The sequence below is a fragment of the Manis pentadactyla genome, chromosome 9 (genome assembly GCF_030020395.1).
Source record: "Manis pentadactyla isolate mManPen7 chromosome 9, mManPen7.hap1, whole genome shotgun sequence".
Taxonomy (NCBI): domain Eukaryota; kingdom Metazoa; phylum Chordata; class Mammalia; order Pholidota; family Manidae; genus Manis; species Manis pentadactyla.
In genome coordinates this window covers 107,927,077-107,954,453 of record NC_080027.1, presented here as the reverse complement: position 1 = coordinate 107,954,453, position 27,377 = coordinate 107,927,077, and the positions used below count along the sequence as shown (strand labels likewise).

The following is a 27,377-nucleotide window of genomic DNA, read 5'->3' as shown; positions in this document are numbered from 1 at the left end:
GCAATCCAGGAACACTTGAAGAAGCAAGAATAATCCCAAATGAATAGTCTAACATCACAATTATCGAAATTGGAAAAAGAAGAACAAACGAGGACTAAAGCCAGCAGAAGGAGGGACATAATAAAGATCAGAGAAGAAATAAATAAAATTGAGAAGAATAAAACAATAGCAAAAATCAATGAAACCAAGAGCTGGTTCTATGAGAAAATAAAAAAAATAGATAAGCCTCTAGCCAAACTTATTAACAGAAAAAGAGAATCAACACAAATCAACAGAATCACAAATGAGAATGGAAAAATCACGACAGACTCCACAGAAATACAAAGGATTATTAAAGACTACTATGAAAACCTATATGCCAACAAGCTGGAAAACCTAGAAGAAATGGACAACTTCCTAGAAAAATACAACCTTCCAAGACTGACCAAGGAAGAAACACAAAAGTTAAACAAACCAATTACGAGCAAAGAAATTGAAACGTTAATCAAAACACTACCCGGGCCAGACGGATTTACCTCGGAATTTTATCAGACACAGAGAGAAGACATAATACCCTTTCTCCTTAAAGTTTTCCAAAAAATAGAAGAGGAGGGAATACTCCCAAACTCATTCTATGAAGCCAACATCACCCTAATACCAAAACCAGGCAAAGACCCCACCAAAAAAGAAAATTACAGACCAATATCCCTGATAAATGTAGATGCAAAAATACTTAGTAAAATATTAGCAAACCGACTACAAAAGTATATCAAAAGGATCATACACCATGACCATGTGGGATTCATCCCAGGGATGCAAGAATGGTACAACATTCGAAAATCCATCAACATCATCCACCATATCAACAAAAAGAAAGACAGAAACCACATGATCATCTCCATAGATGCTGAAAAAGCATTTGACAAAATTCAGCATCCATTCAGGATAAAAACTCTCAACAAAATGGGAATAGAGGGTAAGTACCTCAACATAATAAAGGCCATATATCATAAACCCACAGCCAACATTATACTGAACAGCGAGAAGCTGAAAGCATTTCCTCTGAGATTGGGAACTAGACAGGGATGCCCACTCTCCCCACTGCTATTTAACATAGTACTGGAGGTCCTAGCCACGGGAATCAGACAAAACAAAGAATTAAAAGGAATCCAGATTGGTAAAGAAGAAGTTAAACTGTCACTATTTGCAGATGACATGATATTGTACATAAAAAACCCTAAAGACTCCAACCCAAAACTACTAGAACTGAAATCGGAATACAGCAAAGTTGCAGGATACAAAATTAACACACAGAAATCTGTGGCTTTCCTATACACTAACAATGAACCAACTGAAAGAGAAATCAGGAAGACAATTCCATTCACAATTGCATCAAAAAGAATAAAATACCTAGGAATAAATCTAACCAAAGAAGTGAATGACCTATACTCTGAAAACTACAAGACACTCTTAAGAGAAATTAAAGGGGACACTAACAAATGGAAACTCATCCCATTCTCTTGGCTAGGAAGAATTAATATCGTCAAAATGGCCATCCTGCCCAAAGCAATATACAGATTTGATGCAATCCCTATCAAATTACCAGCAACATTCTTCAATGAACTGGAACAAATAATTCAAAAATTCATATGGAAACACCAAAGACCCCAAATAGCCAAAGCAATCCTGAGAAAGAAGAATAAAGTAGGGGGGATCTCACTCCCCAATTTCAAGCTCTACTATAAAGCCATAGTAATCAAGACAAATTGGTACTGGCACAAGAACAGAGCCACAGACCAGTGGAACAGACTAGAGACTCCAGACATTAACCCAAACATATATGGTCAATTAATATTTGATAAAGGAGCCATGGACATACAATGGGGAAATGACAGTCTCTTCAACAGATGGTGCTGGCAAAACTGGACAGCTACATGTAGGAGAATGAAACTGGACCATTGTCTAACCCCATATACAAAAGTAAATTCAAAATGGATCAAAGACCTGAATGTAAGCCATGAAACCATTAAACTCATGGAAAAAAACATAGGCAAAAACCTCTTAGACATAAACATGAGTGACCTCTTCTTGAACATATCTCCCTGGGCAAGGAAAACAACAGCAAAAATGAACAAGTGGGACTATATTAAGCTGAAAAGCTTCTGTACAGCAAAAGACACCATCAATAGAACAAGAAGGATCCCTACAGTATGGGAGAATATATTTGTAAATGACAGATCTGATAAAGGCTTGATGTGCAAAATGTATAAAGAGCTCACACGCCTCAACAAACAAAAATCAAATAATCCAATTGAAAAATGGGCAGAGGAACTGAACAGACAGTTCTCCAAAACAGAAATACAGATGACCAACAGACACATGAAAAGATGCCCCACATCAGTAATTATCAGAGAAATGCAAATTAAAACTACAATGAGGTATCACCTCACACCAGTAAGGATGGCTGCCATCCAAAAGACAAACAACAACAAATGTTGGCGAGGCTGTGGAGAAAGGGGAACCCTCCTACACTGCTGGTGGGAATGTAAGTTAGTTCAACCATTGTGGAAAGCAGTATGGAGGTATATCAAAATGCTCAAAACAGACTTACCATTTGACCCAGGAATTCCACTCCTAGGAATTTACCCTAAGAGTGCAGCAATCAAGTTTGAGAAAGACCAATGCACCCCTGTGTTTATCACGGCAATATTTACAATACCGAAGAATTGGAAACAACCTAAATGTCCATCGGTAGATGAATGGATAAAGAAGATGTGGTACATATACACAATGGAATACTACTCAGCCATAAGAAGAGGGCAAATCCTACCATTTGCAGCAACATGGATGGAACTGGAGGGTATTATGCTCAGTGAAATAAGCCAAGTGGAGAAAGAGAAATACCAAATGATTTCACTCATCTGTGGAGTATAAGAACAAAGGAAAAACTGAAGGAACAAATCAGCAGCAGAATCACAGAACCCAAGAATGGACTAACAGGTACCAAAGGGAAAGGGACTGGGGAGGATGGGTGGGTAGGGAGGGATAAGGGGGGGGAGGAAGAAGGGGGGTATTAAGATCAGCATGCATGGGGGGTGGGAGAAAGGGGAGGGCTGTACAACACAGAGAAGACAAGTAGTGATTCTACAACATTTAGCTATGCTGATGGACAGTGACTGTGAAGGGGTTTATAGCAGGGACCTGGTATAGGGGAGAGCCTAGTAAACATAATATTCTTCATGTAAGTGTAGATTAAAGATAACAAAAAAAAATAAAAAAGAAAGAAAAGGGGAATTACTCCATGATAGGATAAAACTAACTGTAAATCAACGATTAATGCGTGCTTTAAATATCCTTAACTTTGATCACTTAAAGGGTGTCGGATGATTGGCTATGGAGGTACACTTTTCTGATAATATTCTTTCCTCTTAAAAAAAAAAAACAGTTCCTGTGTGGTGACCTCCAATGAGTTCTACACAATGGTATAAAGGGCAGATCAAAGTGTGGGCAAAGGATCTGTTTGTATTTATACAGAGGATCAAAGCCTAATTTGGCTATCCAGAAAATGAACTAAGATATGATATGAAGAAGAACTTCCAACATCAGCACTCTCTGAAAGAGTCATACCAGAAGATGATCATAAAAAAACCTCAACAAAGATCCAGGCGATGTTGCAGTTGTAGCTGCATTCATCCCACCGGTTCCTGGACTTGCCACTGGAATGAAGAAGGAGATATCTAAGCTGGCCTGTGCATACAGTAAAACAACAAATTTGACTGGATCTATACTGTTGGAACTCAACCAAGAATTTGGAGAAGTGCAAATTGTAGCGCTCCAAACTCTTACAACTACAGACTATCTACTGTTAAAAGAACATATGGGATGTGAACAGTTCCCAGGAATGTGCTGTTTTAATTTGTCTGATTTCTCTCAGACTGTTCAAGTACAGTTCGACAATATCCATCATATCATAGACAAATTTTCACAATTGCCTAGGGTGCGTAACTGCTTTTCTTGGCCTCACTGGAGATGGCTGGTAATTATAGGTCTGCTTTGGTTATGTAACTGTATTCCTATTATGTTAATGTGTGTGTGCAATATAATTTGTAGTTTAAAACCTATACATGCTTAAATTACTCTACAAGAAGACATGTCAAAGAAATAATCAATCACCCCATGTTTTCTTTCATCTGCTACCTCTATAGCTTTTCTTCTTCCTTCCTAATTACAACCCTTAAATAGAATTCGTGCCTCATATCGAATTAACCGAGTATCATAATTCCTGCAAGTGCTAAAGATACCTCAAGACAAATGCTGGGCATAGAAGCCACAGGGCATAAATCTGCATAGAAGTAAAAAGCTAACATTTTCAAACAATATGGCTTTTCTCTCACTTACCAACTTTACATCTCCCTGCATGGCCTTGGAAGATGACTGGTTAGCCAGAGACGGGTAAGATTCCTCAAGGGAGGAACAACCTAAGACAGGCACAGTCTCAGGGGGGCCATCAGGTGAGAAATTGGGGATCAACAGAGATGAGGCTTAGAACCTCACCCCCCCCTGTTCTGAGAGAAATCTTCTGCATCCGTGGATGTTTTATTGCCCTTGTCTAGCTTGGATTAACACATAGTCTACAGGCACACACCTGATCATCTACATTTGTTCTCTTACAACACTAAACTAAGTTTTCTACCTTTATCTTATATCTACCTACCACTTCAGCCATTTTATTAAAAAAAATAATAATAATAATAATAATAATAATAAAGGGAGAAATGTGGGATCCAAATATAAATCAAGTATAAAAATCAAACAAATATTCATATTTGACCTGATTGTTTATGGTTCATAATGCATGATCAAAACCAAAAGTTTCTGTGATGACTGCTCTTGCACTGTTCACCATGTAAGAACTTATTCACAATGTAAGAATTTGTTCACCATGTAAGAACTTGTTCATTATACTTAAGAAGATTGGAGACTGTTGAGAATTAGTCTTGGGGTTGATTAATGATTGTGCATTGAGTCCCCTATACAGAATTTTATTGTTGTTAACAACCATTTGATCAATAAATATTAAGATATGCCCTCTCAAAAAAAAAACAGCAGCAGAATCACAGAACTCAAGAATGGACTAACAGGTACCAAAGGGAAAGGGACTGGGGAGGATGGGTGTGTAGGGAGGGATAAGGCGGGGGAAGAAGAACGGGGGTATTAAGATTAGCATGCATGGGGGGGTGGGAGAAAGGGGAGGGCTGTACAACACAGAGAAGACAAGTAGTGATTCTACAACATTTTGCTATGCTGATGAACAGTGACTGTAAAGGGGTTAATAGGGGGGACCTGGTATAGGGAAGAGCCTAGTAAACATAATATTCGTCATGTAAGTGTAGATCAATGATAACACACACAAAAAAAAGCAGTTCCTGTGTGGTGACCTCCAATGAGTTCTACACAATGGTACAAAGGGCATATAAAAGTGTAGACAAAGGGTCTGTTTGTGTTTATACAGAGGATCAAAGCCTCATTTGGCTACCCCAATAGTGAACTAAGATATGATATGAAAAAGAGCTTCTAATATCAGCACTCTCTAGAAGACTCATACCAGAAAATGATCATCAAAAAACCCCAACAAAGATCCACGTGCTGCTACAGCTGTAGATGCACTCATCCCACCAGTTCCTGGACTTGCCATGGGAATGAAGAAGGAGATATCTAAGCTGGCCTGTGCATACAGTAAAACAACAAATTTGACTGGATCTATACTGTTGGAACTCAACCAGGAATTGGGAGAAGTGCAAGTTGTAGCGCTCCAAAATCTTACAACTACAGACTATTTACTGTTGAAAGAACTTATGGGATGTGAACAGTCCCCAGGAATGGGTTGTTTTAATTTGTCTGATTTCTCTCAGACTGTTCAAGTTCAGTTGGACAATATCTGCTATATCATAGAAAAGTTTTCACAAATGCCTAAGGTGCCTAACTGGTTTTCTTGGTTTCACTGGAGATGGCTGGTAATTATAGGTCTGCTTTGGTTATGTAACTGTATTCCTATTATGTTAACGTATGTGCGCAATTTAATTAGTTTAAAACCTATACATGCTGAAGTTACTCTACAAGAAGATATGTCAACTGAACAGATGGTTCTCCAAAAAAGAAATACAGATGGCCAACAGACACATGAAAAGATGCTCCACATCACTAATTAACAGAGAAATTCAAATTAAAACTACAATGAGGTATCACCTCACACCAGTAAGGATGGCTGCCATCCAAAAGACAAACAACAACAAATGTTGGTGAGGCTGTGGAGAAAGGGGAACCCTCCTACACTGCTGGTGGGAATGTAAGTTAGTTCAACCATTGTGGAAAGCAGTATGGAGGTACATCAAAATGCTCAAAACAGACTTACCATTTGACCCAGGAATTGCACTCCTAGGAATTTACCCTAAAAATGCAGCAATCAAGTATGAGAAAGATCAGTGCACCCCTATGTTTATCACAGCACTATTTACAATAGCCAAGAATTGGAAGCAACCTAAATGTCCATCGATAGATGAATGGATAAAGAAGATGTGGTACATATACACAATGGAATACTACTCAGCCATAAGAAAAGGGCAGATCCAACCATTTGCAGCAACATGGATGGAGCTAGAGGGTATTATGCTCAGTGAAATAAGCCAAGTGGAGAAAGAGAAATACCAAATGATTTCACTTATCTGTGGAATATAAGAACAAAGGAAAAACTGAAGGAACAAAACAGCACCAGAATCACAGAACTCAAGAATGGACTAACAGGTACCAAAGGGAAAGGGACTGGGGAGGATGGGTGGGTAGGGAGGGATAAGGGGTGGGGGAGAAGTAGGGGGGTATTAAGATTAGCATGCATGGGGGGTAGGAGAAAAGGGAGGGCTGTACAACACAGAGAAGGCAAGTAGTGATTCTACAACATTTTGCTATGCTGATGGACAGTGACTGTAAAGGGGTTTATAGGGGAGACCTGGTATAGAGGAGAGCCTAGTAAACATAATATTCGTCATGTAAGTGTAGATTAGTGATACCAAAAAAAAAAAAAAAAGGGCAGTTCCTGTGTGGTGACCTCCAATGAGTTCTACACAAGGGTATAAAGGGCATATAAAAGTGTAGGCAAAGGGTCTGTTTGCGCTTATACAGAAGACCAAAGCCTAATTGGGCTACCCCAAAAATGAACTAAGATACGATATGAAAGAGAACTTCCAACAGCAGCACTCTCTGGAAGACTCATGCCAGAAGATGATCATCAAAAAATCCCAACAAAGATCCACACACTGCTACAGCTGTAGATGCACTCATCCCACCAGCTCCTGGACTTGCCATGGGAATTAGGAAGGAGATATCTAAGCTGGCCTGTGCATACAGTAAAACAACAAATTTGACTGGATCTATACTGTTGGAACTCAACCAAGAATTAGGAGAAGTGCAAATTGTAGCGCTCCAAAATCTTACAACCACAGACTATTTACTGTTAAAAGAACATATGGCATGTGAACAGTCCCCAGGAATGGGTTGTTTTAATTTGTCTGATTTCTCTCAGATTGTTCAAGTTCAGTTGGACAATATCCACCATATCATAGATAAGTTTTCACAAATGCCTAAGGTGCCTAACTGGTTTTCTTGGTTTCACTGGAGATGGCTGGTTATTACAGATATGCTTTGGTTATGTAACTATACTCCTATTATGTTAATGTGTGTGCGCAATTTAAGTAGTAGCTTAAAACCTATACATGCTGAAGTTACTCTACAAGAAGATATGTCAAAGAAATAATCAATCTTCCCAAGTTTTCTTCTGCCTGCTACCTCTATAGCTTTTCTTTTTCCTTCCTAATTACAACCCTTAAATAGAAATCGTGCCTCATATCGAATTAACCGAGTATCATAATTCTTCCAAGTGGTAAAGATACCTCAAGACAAATGCTGGGCATAGAAGCCACAGGGCATAAATCTGGAAAGAAGTCAAAAGCTAACCTTTTCAAACAATAAGGCTTCTCTCTCACTTACCAACCTCACATTTCCCTGTATGGCCCCGGAAGATGACTGGTTAGCCAGAGACGGGTAAGATTCCTCAAGGGAGGAATAACCTAAGACAGGCACAGTCGCAGGGGGGCCATCAGGTGAGAAATTGGGGATCAACAGAGGTGAGGCTTAGAACCTCACCCCCCCTGTTCTGAGAGAAATCTTCTGCATCCGTGGATGTTTTATTGCCCTTGTCTAGCTTGGATTAACACATAGTCTACAGGCACACACCTGATCATCTACATTTGCTCTCTTACAACACTAAACTATGTTTTCTACCTCTATCTTGTATCTACCTACCACTTCAGCATTTTATTAAAAATAATAATAATAAAGAGAGAAATGTGGTATCCACATGTAAATCAAGTATAAAAATCAAATGAATATTCATATTTGAACTGATTGTTTATAGTTCATAATGCATGAGCAAAACCGAAAGTTTCTGTGATGACTGCCCTTGTACTGTTCACCATGTAACTTATTCACTATGTAAGAATTTGTTCTCCATGTAAGAACTTGTTCGTTGTGCTTCAGAAGATTGGAGACTGACGAATATTAGGCTTGGGGTGGATTAATGATTGTGCATTGAGCACTGACTCCCCTATACAGAATTTTATTGTTGTTAACAACCATTTGATCAATAAATATGAGAGATGCCCTCTAAAAAAAAAAAAAAGTGCACACTTCCAATTGTAAAATAAATAAGTAACCGGGATGTAATGTATAGCATAAGGAATATAGTTAAAATATTGTAACAACTTTGTATGGTGATAGCTGGCAGCTAGAATTATCATGTATATAAATGTTGAATCACTGTGTGGTACACCTGAAACTAATGTAATACTGTGTGTCAACTACCCTTCAATAAAAATAATTATCTACAAAAAAAAAAATCTCTTTTGTCCATGTTTCCCAGTCAGAGGCAAGTAAAAGGCAAACCATGTATTATAGATGGAAAGGGAGCTCTAAGAGGGTAGGCCCTGTCAGAATCACAGAATCATCTAGAGGGTCAAAGCAAAACCCTTATCTAGGCCTCCTCATTCTCAGTCACATAGTCCATTGCTAGCTTCTTCTATAAGAAAAGCAGGAAAAAAAATGTGTTAAACATTTTCACTTTTCCTCTAGCTCTTTACTCTCTTCTTATTTTCCCAGTCACATCTTTTTTCTTTGTTTTGCTTCTCCTTCTTGGGTAGTTTGTTTGAAAAGTAAACGCTATCATTGTGCAGCCTGGAGCAGCATGTGACATGGCTCTGCTACTGTTTTCTTCTTGGAATCCAAAATGCAGGTTTTCTGAGCAGAGGCCTCTAGAACTGGAATCCCACACATGGTTTGTAGCTACATGAAACCATATAATCCAACTAACTATAGGTGGAAACCCAAGTAAACCAGAACTGTACTGTTAACTGTGTACATTTGAGCCTTCTGACTCTCTCATTTATTCAACAGATATATATTTAGTTACAGTGAGTGAGGATAAGTCTCTCTGGCAAATATAGATTAATGTTTTGTGTTCCATTTCAAACCCTTCAGTAGGAAATCCCCATGGTCCCAAGGCTGTCTGTTGGGCTTCTAGCATTATCGCATCCTCTACGTATGCTGGGTGGCAGCCTCCCCCACGTCACCCGCATGCTGACACAAATGCCTCAAGGCTGACCACAAGCACTGTGATACACCTCTTCTCATATTCCTAACCTCCCTCTAGCTTTTATGCTCCTTCACCCCCTGTGTAGTAGAGACAAACACAGGCCACATGGTTCCTGGAAGCAATGGACCTTGTCTGTGCTGACCTGCTGCAGCTCTGAGCTAGGCTCTCTGACTCCAGTTCTGCCTTCGGCCTCTTCGGCCTGGTCTTCCTGGGACTTGTCCCCCCCAGTGGGCTTTGCATTGGACGAGCACCTCTGGCTTGGGACGACCTCAGGCATCTGGCTCCCGGCCAGCTCCTTGGGATCCAACTCTCAGCACTGAACTAGCCGGACATAGTGTCCCTGTCAGCTTTGGACATAGTTTCTGAAACCGCCAATTCCACAGGGCCCTTCCCTGTGGCTGTTCTAAATGGATAAATTAGTCATTGCTTTTAATACTTATGCCTGGGGTGCATGTGAGAGGGAAATGCAAACCTTTAGGGGCCTCCTTCAGCCCAATAACAGAGGTAAGAACAGAATGTCTAATCTTGTGTTAAAAATACTTCTGATCCCCCAAGTCTGGCCCCTGCTCATTCTCCCAAAGGATCTCCTATCTTCCTCATATGCTTACGACTCTACAGACAGCCAGGACCTATGGTTTGAAGGTGTGCCTGAAAGAGGTCGGTTCTAATGTCTTAGTTGTGTGGGTGGCTGAGCTGTTGGCCATCTGACTCAGCAGCCCTGCGGCAGCTCTGAGCACATTTGGTGGCCTCGGGGACAGCTTGCTGCAGCTAGCCATCCTGTACCTCCATCAGTCAGCTGGAATGTTCCAGAACTCAGGCTGCTTTCCCTACAGGGACAACATTAGAATGATTCTGATTCAGAGAGGGCCACAGGTGGCTGTGGAACAAGTTCTCAGAGCTGACTGATGGGTTGCCCCTGAGGACAGAGTGGCAAAGCCAGAGTGAACCATGCACAGAGCCAACTTGGGGAGCTGTGCCTGTCGGGGGTGCAGCAGGACATGTTTTGTACATGGTGTATCAGGAATTCCCACAAAGCCCTGACTGCCAGCTAACTGAGGAGAGTACCGACCAGTGGGTCATCCAGCTCCCCTGTCAAGGTGGTGCCAGGGCATCAGGTCGCAGTAGGAATGAGGTTCTGGGTTAGCAGGCCAAGCACTTAGCCTGCCCAAGCTGGTGGTGACCCACTGCCACTCCTGTGGAGATACCATTCATATCTCAACCCCCAGAAAACCCTGTACTGGAGTCATTTGCAGGAAGGGATACTAAGAGTAAATGGAATTCTCCATGCTCAGGTCCCTAGCTTCCAGTGGTCTGGAGATACTTCTCCCTAGAAACCTGGGACCCAGCCGTTCTACAGCTCAGCTCCCAGACACAACAGGTTAAACCTGCAGACACGAGGTTTCCCCTTGCCTATCCCTTCCTGCCTTTTTCTTTCCTTCCCTGGTGTCAATCAGATGTACCGCCTCCTGGGAGTTGTGTTTTTAGACCAAAAAGAAAGACTGCAGCTGCCCAATAGGTCTGGTGCATGGGACACATGTCCCTGCTAATTTGTTTTTGTTTTTTAGGACCAGAGGCTAAGTGTCTGTCAAAAAGACTAAAGGAAAAACAAACAAGCGAATGACCTACAATGAAAATTTTAAAACTTTAAGCTGCTCCCAAGGAGCCCCAGTATCTTTGTGAATGGGAAGAGCACAGAACTCAGGCCGTCCCAGCTCCACTCAGCTTGCAGTGCGTCCAACTGTCTTCAACAGTTCTCCCTCTCCCCCACTTCCTGCCCCAAACCTCTGACCTCATGGGCCAGTTGAAGGAATCCTTGTTCTCTGGGTACTAACATCCCCAAATATCAACCGTGTCTTCTGGCCTAGCACAGTTAGGCCCTTTCTGTTTGCACACCTGGTGCCATGTTCTACTACCTGTGCAGTGTTCCAGCTGCCAAACCAGAGGAAAAAAAATTCTTCTTTACCTCTAGGAACTTGCAGGTAACTATACATCTGGATGACATTTTGGTCCACTTCCCAGACCTTTTGGGAGTTTGGTCTTCAGTGATCTATAGGGGTAGCATTTGCAACTTTTTAAAGCCTGGAGGTAGACTTCCTGGTGGGCTAGCACATGGCTTATTTCACTGAGCATAATGTCCTCCAGCTCCATCCATGTTGTTGCAAATGGTAGGATTTGTTTCTTTCTTATGGCTGAATAGTATTCCATTGTGTATATGTACCACATTTTCTTTAGCAATTCATCTACTGATGGACACTTAGGTTGCTTCCATATCTTGGCTATTATAAAAAGTGCTATGATAAACATAGGGATGCATATGTCTTTTTGGATCTGAGAAGTTGTATCCTTTGGGTAAATTCCAAGGAGTGGGATTCCTGGGTCAAATGGTATTTCTATTTTTAGTTTTTTGAGGAACCTCCATACTGCTTTCTGCAATTGTTGAACTAGCTTACATTCCCACCAGCAGTGTACTGTATCAGATGGAATGATGGCATCCCGCAGCAGGAGTGCCACACCATCAAAGAGCCCTCGGTTTTACTCCAGGCTACATGTTCCTGTTTTCCTGTCTGCTTCCTGCCTGGCTGTGGGTGGGTGGGGGGCCTGACACACAGCCTGGATGGCAAAGCAGGGTTCTCATCTCCAGGGAGCAAATCTGAGGAAGGAGGGCTTGGGGTGGGGCAAATAAAATGGTGCTACCGTTTATCTCCCTTTCTTGTACGTGTCTCATGACACTGCTTGCTCTTACATCTTTGCCTCACAGACTTATGACTGACATATTAACATATTATTTTAAAAAGGCATTTTCTTGAAAAGGCATTACTTGGGGAGAACGTGATTGCGGCCCCCTCCCCCACCATGTACCACTCTCACCCCCATTTGGCCAGCCCCTGCCTAACTCTCCACATGGTTTCTCCCACTACTTCCTACCAGAGTTGAAGCCTACTTCCTACAAACTCCTTGGACACATATCCCTGAATCTGCCTCTACTTTGGCCCATGCCTTCACGTGAGTGATCTAGCTGTGATCCCTACTACCTATGCCACTGCTCCCCACCCCTGCATACACCCACCCCTGCCTGCTCAGATGGGTCAGCCCTCTAATAATGAATGGCTGGGGTCTAGAAATTTGATGAAATTCCCTCCACTTCCCCAAGAAAATGCACAACATGAATGTACAGACAAAATGTTGCATACCATTTTAGGAGATTCATGGAAGGAGTGAAGCCTACCCATAGACTCCTAAAGTCATGGCAGCCTGTACAGACAGAGATGCTAACCCAGAGCTGACTTGTCTAGAGTCTACCGTGGTCCTAGAACTTCTGGTGGAGGATTTCAAATCTGCTTTCTGCTGAGCTTCAATAGCCAAGGTTTCCAATTTCTCAGTAATTCTTATGATTGGAGGTAGGTGCTTATCGCAGCTCTCAAGAGCATCTGCTGAATGAATAAATTTAAAAATTGATCAAATATTGACCAAGATTTTGTCAAGTTAAGGAAAAGGATGAAATGTTGATCTTAAAATGAGTTTAAAGAGGAAAAGGAGAAGTTTTATAAAGTTATGGTGAACAAAATGGGTTTTCCAGGAATGATGCTGTGAGGAAAAAAAATCTGGAAAATATACTACTTAGAAGCCCCTGGTCCTCTTGGAGAAGCTAAAAGTTATATTACATTCCTATCATTTGTACATAATATTACACATCCCAGCTTTTTTCACTCATTTTGAATTTCCCAGTTGGGGTTCAGATACATACCCAGGAAGACAACAAATCTGTTCCAAAGAGAGGTTTGGAATGAACATTTTCATCTTTTCCAATGAATCGAATGAGCTTTTCTTCCTCTGCAGATGCCAAAGGTTTCTAGGGCACAGAAATACCAAGGACCTGTCAGTGAGCTGGTGTGTGACCCAGGTGGCATGGCAGGCTGCTGGTGCCATGTCTGAAGCTTTCATTCTTCATTTGTTTTGATCATTCAACAAGCAGTTTTGAAGACTTACAGCAAACACTGTGTGAGAAGTAGGGATGGGAAAGTGGGGACAAGAAGAGAGAACTGTGATAAAAACAAAGGATTTCTTCTAGACCTCAGGAAATCACAGTAGGAGAGACAGGCAACAAAATGATTATGGCATACGTGCTTCCTGCTAGCATGGAGCTGTGTTCCAAGAGCTGTGGCACCCAGAGAAGGGCCTGCATTCTGTCATACACTCAGGGAACCCTGTTTTTATAGAGAAAATGATATTGGAAGGCTGAGCAGGAATTTATAAAATAGAGAAGAAAGAGCCTGAACTAAAAGGAATGGAAGGGTTACCCATTTAAAAGATATGAGAGAATTTAGTGGCCAAATAATAATGTTTTCCATTTATTTTGTGCCTTCTGTATGCCAAGCACTGCACCGGAAGTAAAACAAAATGCGGGTCAAAAGAGGTGTGGCTGCTGTACAATATATTTGTTCTGTTGTCCTGCGTGTACAGTGAGCAGAGGACCTAGGTTATACCTCGGTCCCTCCCACAGCCTGGGCTCACACCGAACTTTAAACTCTTCACAGAGAAGAAACATCAGGGGTGTAAATTCAGACAGTTTACAGAGCGGTGGGTGATCGTGAGTTCTGAAAGCTGAAGACAGTGGCAGTCAGTCTAGGAATCCGCAAGGACTCTTATGCCACTCACCTGGGTTTGAATGCTTGTTCTGCCACTTACAGCTATATGGTTTTGGGTAAGTCAGTTGAGCTTTCTGAGGTTCAATTTTCTTATCTATAAAATGGGGGCATTAATATTTACCTTTAAGTTGTGTCATGCAGGTAAGAGATCACATGTGAAAGCATATAGCTCATGGCTGGGACTCGATTATTGGTGGTTATCATTATATTTTCATTATTATTATTATTATTACAAGTGTCCAGGAAGGGCTTTTATTAGTACAATGCCTAGTAGGGGTGGAGACAAGATAAGGAGAAGAGAGGTGTGGAGATGGGCCCAGGAGGAGGCGGAAAAGGCAGCTCAGAATGGGAGCCAAAGTGGAGACAAGTCTAAACTACCACTTGAAAATTGGCAATAAAGGGATAAAGAAATGGCATTAGGGTGAAAGGTGGCTTGTTTAGTTAACAGGGATATAGGTGTGAATGAGGCCAGTGGGAAATGACCGGATTTAAAAAGGAAAAAGGACACCCCCTCCTAGGGAAGAAAGAGATGTGTATCTGCAGGTATGAATTACATCTATCTTCATATATAGAAAGAAGGAAGGACACTGAAGAGTTTACTCCAGATAACCTGTTTCTATTTTCAAAGTGTATATATACACACATGTATACACACACAGTGACATATACACACATATTCTTGAAAAATATAAAAGGAAAGGAAAAAATACTACTAAATGGTTTTACCTCTTCTGCTTTCTCTTCTTCCTTTTCCTCCTCATGTTTCTCATCCTCCTTACTTTCTTCTTCATCCTCTTTAGAAGACTTGTCTGTTTCAGGTTGAATAAATTCTTTTACAATGTTCTATGAGAATAAAACAACATAATAATTATATCTCAGTGCATATAAATATTTTAGTACTATATTAGCAATTAGCCATTCACAAATGTTTAATGATCACTAACCCTGCAGCTAGGCCGTGTGCTGTGATAGGAATACAAAGGTTAATAAGAATGGCCCCTGCCCTTAAGGGGCCTATCATTTAGTGGATCAGGAAATGGATACAGGTAGTCTCATAATAGGACTCTCTACTCCAGAGCTGGTAGTGGATGGGAGTGAAAGAGAGGGTTAGTCAGAAAGGTATCCTGGAGGACATAATGTTGGACTTCTTCTTGATGGATGAGTAAGGGAAAAAAAGATGGCACTAGGGAGTTCTAGACAGAGGATGCTGTATGCATGCACAGTACTAGTTCTGAGAACAAAAGTAGTTCCAAAGGACAGACACCAGGAGCAGATGGACAAGGGCACTACCACAGAGGAAGGGCTAGCGTGTCATGCTAGGGAGATTGGATTTTATCCTGAAGGCAGTGAGGTACCAACAATTTCAGTGAGATGTTTTGCATTGTAAGACAATCACTCTAGAAACAGAGTAAATTTAAAGAGGAGGGAGGAAGGAAGGAGAGAGACAGAGGAAGAGGAGGTGAAAGAAAAAGACAAGAGGAGGGACTGAACAATACAGGGTTGCAGGAATGAAGAGGATGACAATTCAAGAGATATTTAGGAGGTAACATAGGGGTTGATTGATGGATATGAGATGGTTAGGGAAAGGAAGTCCTCTTGAATGACCCCTGGTGCATGGTTTAAGCCACTACTTAGTTGACAATGCCATTCACAGAGATAATGAACCAAGCTGGATAAGCAGGTTTGGGAAGAAAGATGAGCCCAGATTAGACTGTGTGACTCTGAGGTACCACTAAGACATCCAGGTGGAAATACCCAGTAAACAGCTGGATATATGAATTTTCAGTGTAGATGGAAGGGATTTGGGCTAAAGATAAAGATTTAACAGTTATCTGCATTTAGTTAAAACCGAGAAGGTAATTATATCACCAAAGGAGAACTTGTGAAGTGGGTAGAAGTTGAGGCCTTCATGGGAACCAAGTCTCCCAAAGGGCTAGAGAAGAGGAACCTGAAAAGGAGGCCGAAAGTTTCCTCAAAAGTATGAGAGCACTGTATGTCAATGACACCGTAATTAATTAAATAGGTAGGTAGGCAGGTAGATAGACAGATAAATAATAAATGAATAAATGAATGAATGAATGAATAAATAAGTTATGCACTGTTTGTAAAACAAAAGCTAGAAATAAGCTCAGTGCCCACAGCAGGATATATGTAAATAAACTATGTTATAAACTATACAAGATACTGTGCAATTCTGATTTATTCTATAGAAATGTATACATGATACAGAAATATAATCACAATATATTAGGAGAGTTTTCCAAAATGAAAGTACTTTTTTCCTGTTAACACACTATTGCTATATAATATTTGAACAATACAGAGAAATTAAGAATCTCAACTTTCAGAGGTAACAATTTCTATCAGTTTGCTGAATATTCTTCCAGACTGCTTTATACACTTATAAATATTTTAATATAAATGAGAAAATAATGTTATATTTTATAATTTTCTTTTCTCAATAATATATCATGGATGATATATTTTTATATCACTACATAAACATCTACTTTATTTGCACAAAATTCCACTACATGAATATATCATAATTTATTAAACCAATCCCCTATTGATCAATATTTATACTGTTTCCAGAATTTTGCTATTATAATGTTGTAATTAACATCCTTATGCAGTTATACATTAGAATGATCAGAGAAACTATAAAGTTTTATTTAACCTGTTTAAAGAATAAGAGATCTGTAATATGAGTAAAGAGAGAAAGATTACAAAACTGATCAGATCTGAAAAGAACCAAGTAGAAATTCAACAGTTAAATTTGAAAACTCAACAGAAAGGTTTAGACTAAACTGAAGAGCATATTAGTTGAAGAGATAAGACAGAATAAATTATTCAGGATGCAATGCAGAAAGGTACAGAGATAGAAAATATGAAAGAAGGTTAAAAGACATGGGAGATAAATTTTAATAGATATCCATCAGAGTTCTAGAAGGAAAGAAAAGAGTGAATACAATAGAGATAAATTGGAGATGATAACTGAGAATTTTCCATATCTAATGAAAGATACCAAGCCAAAGATTCAAGAAACCAAGAGAATCCCAAGAAAAATTTAAAAAGAAAAGAAAATCCTCACCCACATGCATCAGGGTGAAACTGCAAAATGCCGAAGACAAAAAGATCTTAAAAGTAGCCAAAAGGAAGAGGTGGATTCCTTTCAAAGGAACTGACAGTTGAATTCTCAATTGTCAGTTTGGTAACAATAATATCCAGAAAACAGTAGGAATAGTATTATCACTGTGTTAGAAAATTATGTCATCCTAGAATTATATACTCAGGAAAAAAAAGTGTTAAGAATGACAGTGAAATAAAGACATTTTCAGACAAATAAAAATTGAGTTTGCCTCCACGAATTCCTCACAGCTAAGTCAGAAGGAAAGTAACCCCAGGTGGAAGGTCTGACTTGTCTGAAGAAACAATAAAGAAATTAAACAATAAATCAATTATAGTCACTAAAGGCATTCCTGCTTAAGTTAGAAGCAAGAAAAGGATACTTGCTATTCACTACTATCTACAATTGAATTGGAAGAATTGTTCAATGCAATTAGATAAGAAAATGAAATTAGAGGCATCATAATTGAAAGAAAAAGGTAAAATTATCTCTAGGTGTAGATGATTTGGTTACATATCTGGAGGAACAAAACAAAGACTACTAAAAACAGTAAGATAATTTATTAAAGTCACATTGTATAAAATTAAAATACATAATCCAAGGAGTTAGGGGTGCTGACCTCCCATGCAGTTGAAAATGTGCATATAAGTTCTGACACCCCCAAAACTGAACTACTTATAGCCTACAGTTGACCAAAAGCCTTACTGATAAGATAAACAGTCAACTGATATGTATTTTATGTTATATGTATCATATATTGTATTCTTACAATAAAGGAAGTTAGAGAAAAAAAATTTTTTAATTGTCACAAACCTCAAAAAATTTTTCAACAAATTTATTGAAATATACACAAAATTGTTAGGCAGAAAGAGATGAATGGTATGAAAAGAGGATGGGACCCACCAAGAACTCAGGTAGTTAATCAGATTAAACCAGAGAGGTAGAAAGGACTCAGGCCCTTTGCAATGTGAGTTCATTCCACATGCTCTGAATCTGGGCTGACCTGGAGACTTGCTCCAGCTAATGCAGGTGAGACAGGGCAGAGACATGGGACAAGCATCAAAACTAATTTTCCTAAAAAATGCTGAGATTAGCATAATAAGAACAGGAGGGACTTATATTAAGGCAAGGCAAGCAGTCTTAACTGATGTGTTCCCAATATTTTGGGAGTAGCCACTATCTTAGAGAGGAAAAAAAGGTTTGTCCTATGAAATTACCTAGAAGACTGACTATAGACTATGGCATATTGTCTCTCACTGGAGATAAACATCATGAGACCACCTGACAAGACTACACCCCCCAACCCTTTACCTTTATCCCATTCTTGAAACTCCTTAAAAGACAGAATCCCAGCTTTTGGGTGTGCCCTCTCCTCTCTGAGGTTGCCCGCACTCCCCTTTCTTGGAGTGTGTATTTTCAAAAGACTTTTTACTACTCAACTTACTACATTTTGTCTCTGTGCTCCTTCAGTGGTGTCTTTGTCACTTTGTTATTTCATTATATTTTCGAGACTTTAAGCATAAGTCTTCACTCTCTCTGTCCTACTCCAGATAAGCAGGGAAGGGTTACAGAAAGCTCTGATTTGAGCTCGCAAGTTCCTGTTGCCTGGGTGACCCAGACAGAACTGCAGCTATACATTCATGCTCCTTAGTAGCCTGCCTGAAAATCTTCTTTCTTTGCTTTCAGGCAGTTCTCTGGACATAATCTCACTTCATCCAGTGCTCTGGGGCTCCCCCAAATTGTGGGGTGGTAGGGACTTAGTTCCCATGCCATACAGATTCAAGTGGACACTGGATGCCTAGTTACACTGGCTTTAGGAGTTGTCAAGGGATTGCCCTATGCTGAGCAGCAATTCAATGAGTTTCCCTTTCCTTCCTCTGTTTTTCCTTCCTCTCCACTTTATTCAAGTACACATGCCTTTATCTACCTTGACTCTAGCCCATTCCTCCCACAGAGTACATTTAAATAAAACGTTCATTCTGCTTCAGTGTGTCTCTGCCCTTCAGTGCTTTGTTGTGGCGGGGACAAGACCTGAGAACAAACTCATCACCCCAACAAAATGAATGTGCAAAATAAATAAACTATAAAATATTGAAAGGCATAAAAGTAAACATCTTATATCTCATAATCTTAAATAGGACAATGCAACATCATAAACATGTCTGTTTTAAGTTAATATATTAATTTAATAGTATCCTAATTTTGAAAAATCATATTGTTTTCTAGAGCTAGATTACAGATTAATAGACAAGAAGAACAGTGATGAAACTTCTGAAAAAGATCAGTGGCCCTAGCATCGAAAAGACTAAGAACAACAAATGCTGGTGAAGATTCAGAGAAAGGGGAACCCTCCTACACTGCTGGTGGAAATGTAAGCTAGTTCAACCATTGCGGAAAGCAGTATGGAGGTTCCTCAAAAAACTAAAAATTGAAATACCATTTGACCCAGGAATACCACTCCTTGAAATTTACCCAAAGAATACAACTTCTCAGATTCAAAAAGACATATGAATCCCTATGTTTATCACAGCACTTTTTACAATAGCCAAGATATGGAAGCAACCTAAGTGTCCATCAGTAGATTAATTGCTAAAGAAAATGTGGTACATATATACAATGGAATACTATTCAGCCATAAGAAAGAAACAAATCCTACCATTTGCAACAACATGGATGGAGCTGGAGGACATTATGCTCAGTGAAATAAGCCAGGCAGAGAAAGACAAATTCCAAATGATTTCCCTCATTTATGGAGTATAACAATGAAGCAAAACTGAAGGAACAAAATAGCAGCAGACTCACAGACTCCAACAAGGAACTAGTGGTTACCAAAGGGGAGGGTTTTGGGAGGGTGGGTGGGGAGGGAGGGAGAAGGGGATTGAGGGGTATTACGTTTAGTACACATGGTGTGGGGGTCATGGGAAGAAGAGTGTAGCACAGAGAAGGCACATAGTGGATCTGTGGCATCTTACTACATTGATGGACAGTGACTGCATTGGGGTATGGGTGGGGACTTGATAATATGGGTAAATGTAGTAACCACATTGTTTTTTCATGTGAAACCTTCATAAGAGTGTATATCAATCATACCTTAATAAAAAATTAAAAAAAAAAAAGATCAGTGGCCCTACCAGTAATGAAAATGTAAGGTAAAGCCTCAATAATTAAAATATTGTGATGATCCATTAATAGATTAATAGATAAATAATAGAAAATCCAGAAATAGACTTAGGTTGAATATGGCTATTTTCAAACAGTAACATTTTTTAAGAGGCAGGCAAAGGTGGAGGAATGAAAAAGGGAGAGTGAAAAGAAATAAAGAAGTAGGAGAAAAACCAGGGAATTTTTGTCTTGTGGTGAGAGCATATAAAAGAAATGAATGATTAACAGGGTCAAATGTTACAGAGAGGTCAGGTTAAATATGAAATTGGAAATACTTGGACCTGGCCAATAAGGAATCATTAGTGACCTTACAGTAGTTTTAGAGTTTTAAGAAAAGTGATTGTGAAAGGAAGGAGAGAAACAAGTCAAAGAGAAGGCAAGACCAAGGGACAAATTTTTAGGATGGGAGAAAGACCATGTTTACAGATTGCTAATACGTTGATAAAATGGAACGATTAGAGAGGAAGATGTTAAAGATATAAAAGGAAGAGGACAATGGGCATGGGATGAACAGCTCAAAGGAAGAAATAACCTTGGATGGGAAAAATGAGACTAGAGGAGAGGAGCAAGGGTATGTGCAGAAGCAGATAAGTCTGAGGATATGCCTCAGGAAGTGACAGGCAACTCCTCTGAAAGCCATCCTTTCCTTTATGAAGTAGGAGACAAAATCATCCACTGAGAAAGTGAGGAGATAAAGACAGCAGGTGCGCACACATACACACACACAGAAGGAAAAAAGAGAAATGTGTAGGTGGGTGATTCTCTCCCACAGAAGGGAGAAGAACTGCCAGTGTTCTTGATCAGAGCCAAAATTCTGTGACAGAGTAAATGAATGAGGATTCAGAACATTGATCAGTAAGTCACTAAACCCTGATCTACTGAAATACAGGAGGAATGTGAATGGTGCTGACACATGGCAAATACCTCCTCTCCAAATAGTTGCTCTTCTTCTTTTTGTGTCAGTAACTTTATTTCTCTGCCCTTCATCCCAGAAAGGAGGTAAGAGCATGTGGTGATCCACTCATAACATTCTCTCTGTGAAAAAAACAAAAGATAATTACTAAGCAGAGAAAAATCAAATTATACCAACTCATTGAATCACTTACTTCTATTGAGGTGCTTTTAAGCACAATTCCTCTAAATAAAACTCCATTCAATTAACTTTGTATTGAAAAGGAAGAGCAAATTAAACCTCAAGTAAGTAGAAAAAAGAAATTATGACTAAAGTGGAAGTTAAGGATATAGAAAACAGAAAAATAGAGAAAATCGGTGAAACCTAAAGCTGGTTTCTTGAGATCAAGAAAATTGATAAATCTGTTAGTAGCCTGATAAGGACAAAAAGAAAGAAGACACAAATTTTCATTAACAGCAATAAGAAAGTAGAAATCCTATAATTATTAAAAGAATAATGGGGGAATATTATGAGCAACTCTATGTCAACAAATTAGATGAAATCACAAATTCCTTACATGACCAAAGCTACTAAGCTACCTGAAGAAGAAAGAGATAATAGCCTTATATCTAGTAAAAAAGTTTCCTTAAATCCATTAAAGAAATTGGATAGTCTTTTACGTGAATAGCTCTGTCTTTGTAATTTAAAACTTTTCCACAAAGCTCAGCTGGCTTCACTGGTGAATCCTACCAAACATTCAAGGAAAAAATAACACATAATTCTGCACAAACTGTTTCAGGAAAGAAGAATCAGAAACACTTCCCAACTTCCCACAAGGCCAGCATTACTCTCATATCAAAACCAAAGATATTAGAAAACAAAACTCCATCATCAATACTCCTCATGAACATCAATGCAAAGATTCTAAACAAAACTTTAATCAACTGAATTTAATAATATACAAAACAGATAACACATCATGATCAAGTGGGGATTATTCCAGGAATGCAAGGTTCCTTTAACAGTCAGTTAAAATCAATCTATGTGCAGTAGTCCCCCTTATCCACAGGGGATACATTCCAAAACCCCCAATGTATGCCTGAAACTGCAGATAATACAAACTCCATATATACTATGTTTTCCTATACATACATATCTATGATAAAATTTAACTTACAAATTAGGCACAGTAAAATTAACAACAATAACTAATGATAAAATAGAGCAATTACAAAAGTATGCTATAATAAAAGTTATGTGAATATGGTCTCTGTCTCTCTCTCTCTCAAAATATTACACTGTACTCATCCTTCCTTTTGTGATGATGTGAGATGATAAAATACCTATGTGATGAGATGAAGTGAGCTAAATGACCTAAGCAGTGTGACATAACTTTAGGCTGCTGGTGACTTTCTGACAATACATCAGAGGAGGATCATGTGCTCCAGACCACAGGAATAACTGAAACCCCAGAAAGTGAAACTGCTGATAAGGAGGACCTACCGTAATTCATCATATTAAAAAACTAAAAAAGACAACTTACACGACCATTTCATTAGATGAAGAAAAAGGATGTGATAAAATCATTCACTGCTGACTTTAAAAATCTTTTCAGGCGGAGCCAAGATAGTAGCATGAGTAGTGCAGCGGAAATCTCCTCCCAAAACCACATATATTTTTGAAAATACAACAAAGACAACTCTTCCTAAAAGAGAGACCAGAAGACACAGGACAACATCCAGACCACATCCACACCTGCGAGAACCCAGCGCCTCATGAAGGGGGTAAGATATAAGCCCCGGCCCGGCAGGACCCGAGCACCCCACACCACAGCTCCGGGCAGGAGAAGAGGAGATACAGCGGGGAGGGAGAGGGAGCCCAGGACTGCTAAATAGTCAGCCCTAGCCATCTGCACCACAGCGCAGACACAGTGAATGCGTGGGGTGCTGGAAACTAGGGAAACAGGACAGTAAGACCTGTGAGCGGGTCCCTGCAGCTGGAGCACCAGGAACAAAGAAAAGCGAGTGCTTTTTGGAAGTCTTAAAAGGACAGGGACCCCACCACTGGATGGAAGCGTCCTGGGACACTTAGTCCAGCAGAAGGGAATCTGGGGAACTCTTGGAACTCTAACCCTCTAGGCAGCAGGGAGCACGGAGGCCCCTCACAGAGGTAAATAGCCTCCTGGCCGTTCCCCCTCCAATGCGGCTCCACCATATTGGAGCAGCAGCCCGAGGCAGGCCATGCCCACAGCAACAGTGGAGATAAACTCCATAGCAGCCGGGCAAGAATCAGAAGCCCTTTCTGCACGCAGCTGCCCAGCACAGCCACTAGAGGTCGCTGTTCTCCTAGGACACGAAGGCCACAAACCAACAAGAAGGGAAGTTCTTCCAGCCATCACTCATGCCAGCTCTGCAAACTATCTCTATCACCATGAAAAGGCAAAATTTCAGGCAAAGATAACAGGGACAACACCAGAGAAGGAGACAGACCTAACCAGTCTTCCTGAAAAAGAATTCAAAATAAAAATCATAAAAATGCTGATGGAGATGCAGAGAAATATACAAAAGCTAAGGGATGAAGTCTGGAGGGAGATTACAGACGTCCAGAGGGAGACTACAGATGCCAGGAAGGAGATTACAGAAGTGAAACAAACTCTGGAAGGATTTATAAGCAGAATGGATAAGATGCAAGAGGCCATTGATGGAATTGAAACCAGAGAACAGGAACACATAGAAGCTGACACAGAGAGAGATAAAAGGATCTCCAGGAATGAAACAATATTAAAAGAACTGTGTGACCAATCCAAAAGGAACAATATCCTTATTATAGGGGTACCAGAAAAGAAGAGAGAGAAAAGGGATAGAAAGTGTCTTTGAAGAAATAATTGTTGAAAACTTCCCCAAACTGGGGGAGGAAATAATCGAACAGACCACAGAAATACACAGAACTCCCAACAGAAAGGACCGAAGGAGGACAACACCAAGACACATAATAATTAAAATGGCAAAGATCAAGGACAACGAAAGAGTTTTAAAGGCAGCTAGAGAGAAAAAGTTCACCTATAAAGGAAAACCCATCAGGCTCACATCAGACTTCTCGACAGAAACCCTACAGGCCAGAAGAGAATGGCATGATATATTTAATGCAATGAAACAGAAGGGCCTTGAACCAAGGATACTGTATCCAGCACGATTATCATTTAAATATGAAGGAGGGATTAAACAATTCCCAGACAAGCAAAAGTTGAGGGAATTTGCTTCCCATAAACCACCTCTACAGGCTATCTTAGAGGGACTGTTCTAGATGAGAGCACTCCTAAGACTAAACAGATGTCACCAGAGAAAATAAAATCACAGCAAAGAAAGCAGACCAACCAAATACTAACTAAAGGCAAAAAATAAAATCAACTACTCACTAAAAGCAGTTAAAGGAACACGAAAGAGCACAGAATAAAACAACCAACATATAAAGAATGGAGGAGGAAGAATAAGAAGGGAGAGAAGAAAAGAACCTCCAGACAGTGTATATAACAGCTCAATAAGCGAGCTAAGTTACACAGTAAGATACTAAAGAAGCTAACATTGAACCTTTGGTAAGCACAAATCTAAAGCCTGCAATGGCAATACGTACATACTATCAATAATCACCCTAAATATAAATGGACTGAATGCACCAATCAAAAGACACAGAGTAACAGAATGGATAAAAAAGCAAGACCCATCTATATGCTCCTTAAAAGAAACTCACCTCAAACTCAAAGACATTTACAGACTAAAACTCAAGGGATGGAAAAACATATTTCAGGCAAACAACAGAGAGAAGAAAGCAGGGGTTGCAGCACTAGTATCAGAGAAAATACACTTCAAAACAAAGGAAGTAACAAGAGATAAAGAAGGATATTACATAAAGATAAAGGGCTCAGTTCAACAAGAGGATATAATAACCATTATAAATATATATGCACCCAAAACAGGAGCACCAGCATATATGAAACAAATACTAACAGAACTAAAGGGGGAAATAGAATGCAATGCATTCATTTTAGGAGACTTCAACACGCCACTCACCCCAAAGGATAGATCCACCAGGCAGAAAATAAGTAAGGACACGGAGGCACTGAACAACACACTAGAACAGATGGACCTAATAGAAATCTATAGAACTCTACATCCAAAAGAAACAGGATATACATTCTTCTCAAGTGCACATGGAACATTCTCCAGAATAGACCACATACTAGGTCCCAAAAAGAGCCTCAGTAAATTCCAAAAGATTGAAATTCTACCAACCAACTTTTCAGACCACAAAGGTATAAAACTAGAAATAAATTCTACAAAGAAAACAAAAAGGCTCACAAACACATGGAGGTTTAACAACATGCTCCTAAATAATCAATGGATCAACACACAAATTAAAATAGAGACCAAGGAATATATGGAAACAAATGACAACAACAGCACAAAGCCCCAACTTCTGTGGGATGCAGCAAAAGCAGTCTTAAGGGGAAAGTATATAGCAATACAGGCACACTTAAAGAAGGAAGAACAATCCCAAATGAATAATCTAACATCACAAATATCGAAACTGGAAAAAGAAGAACAAATGAGGCCTAAAGTCAGCAGAAGGAGGGACATAATAAAGATCAGAGAAGAAATAAACAAAATTGAGAAGAATAAAACAATAGAAAAAATCAATAAAACCAAGAGCTGTTTCTTTGAGAAAATAAACAAAATAGATAAGCCTCTAGTCAAACTTTTTAAGAGATAAAGAGAATAAACACACATCACAGAATCAGAAATGAGAATGGAAAAATCATGACAGACTCCACAGAAATACAAAGAATTATTAAAGACTACTATGAAAACCTATATGCTAACAAGCTGGAAAACCTAGAAAAAATGGACAACTTCCTAGAAAAACATAACCCTCCAAGACTGACCAAGGAAGAAACACAAAAGTTAAATAAATCAATTACCAGCAAAGATATTGAAACGGTAATCAAAAAACTACCCAAGAACAAAACCCACGGGCCAGACGGATTTACCTCGGAAATTTATCGGATATACAGAGAAGACATAAGTCCTATTCTCCTTAAAGTTTTCCAAAAAATAGAAGAGGAGGGAATACTCCCAAACTCATTCTATGAAACCAAAATCACCCTAATACCAAAACCAGGCAAAGATCCCACCAAAAAAGAAAATTACAGACCAATATCCCTGATGAATATAGATGCAAAAATACTCAATAAAATAATAGCAAACCTAAATCAAAAGTACATCAAAAGGATCATACACCATGACGAAGTGGGATGCATCCCAGGGATGCAAGGAAGGCACAACATTTGAAAATCCATCAACATCATCCACCACATCAAAAAAAAAAAGGACAAAAACCACATGATCATCTCCATAGATGCTGAAAAAGCATTTGACAAAATTCAACATCCATTCATGATAAAAACTCTCCACAAAATGGGTATAGAGGACAAGTACCTCAACATAATGAAGGCCATATATGATAAACCCTCAGCGAACATCATACTGAACAGCGAGAAGCTGAAAGCTTTTCCTCTGAGATCGGGAACAAGACAGGGATGCCCACTCTCCCCACTGTTATTTAACATAGTACTGGAGGTCCTAGCCACAGCAATTAGACAAAACAAAAGAAAACAAGGAGTCCAGATTGGTAAAGAAGAAGTTGAACTGTCACTATGTGCAGATGACATGATATTGTACATAAAAAAAACCCTAAAGACTCCACTCCAAAACTACTAGAACTGATATCGGAATACAGCAAAGTTGCAGGATACAAAATTAACACAGAGAAATCTGTGGCTTTCCTATACACTAACAATGAACCTATACAAAG

General features: G+C 39.5%; 1 protein-coding gene across 1 annotated transcript in view; it reads right to left on the bottom strand.

The window, feature by feature from the left end:
• AXDND1 (axonemal dynein light chain domain containing 1) overlaps positions 1-27,377 on the bottom strand; it is a 104,821-nt gene that overhangs the window by 7,320 nt on the left and 70,124 nt on the right. Inside the window, exons 20-22 of the mRNA XM_057508226.1 lie at positions 21,542-21,652; positions 15,052-15,168; positions 13,425-13,529 (exon numbers count right to left, since the gene is read on the bottom strand). Coding sequence (XP_057364209.1) covers positions 13,425-13,529; positions 15,052-15,168; positions 21,542-21,652 — 333 coding nt within the window. The remainder of the gene's footprint in view (positions 1-13,424; positions 13,530-15,051; positions 15,169-21,541; positions 21,653-27,377) is intronic.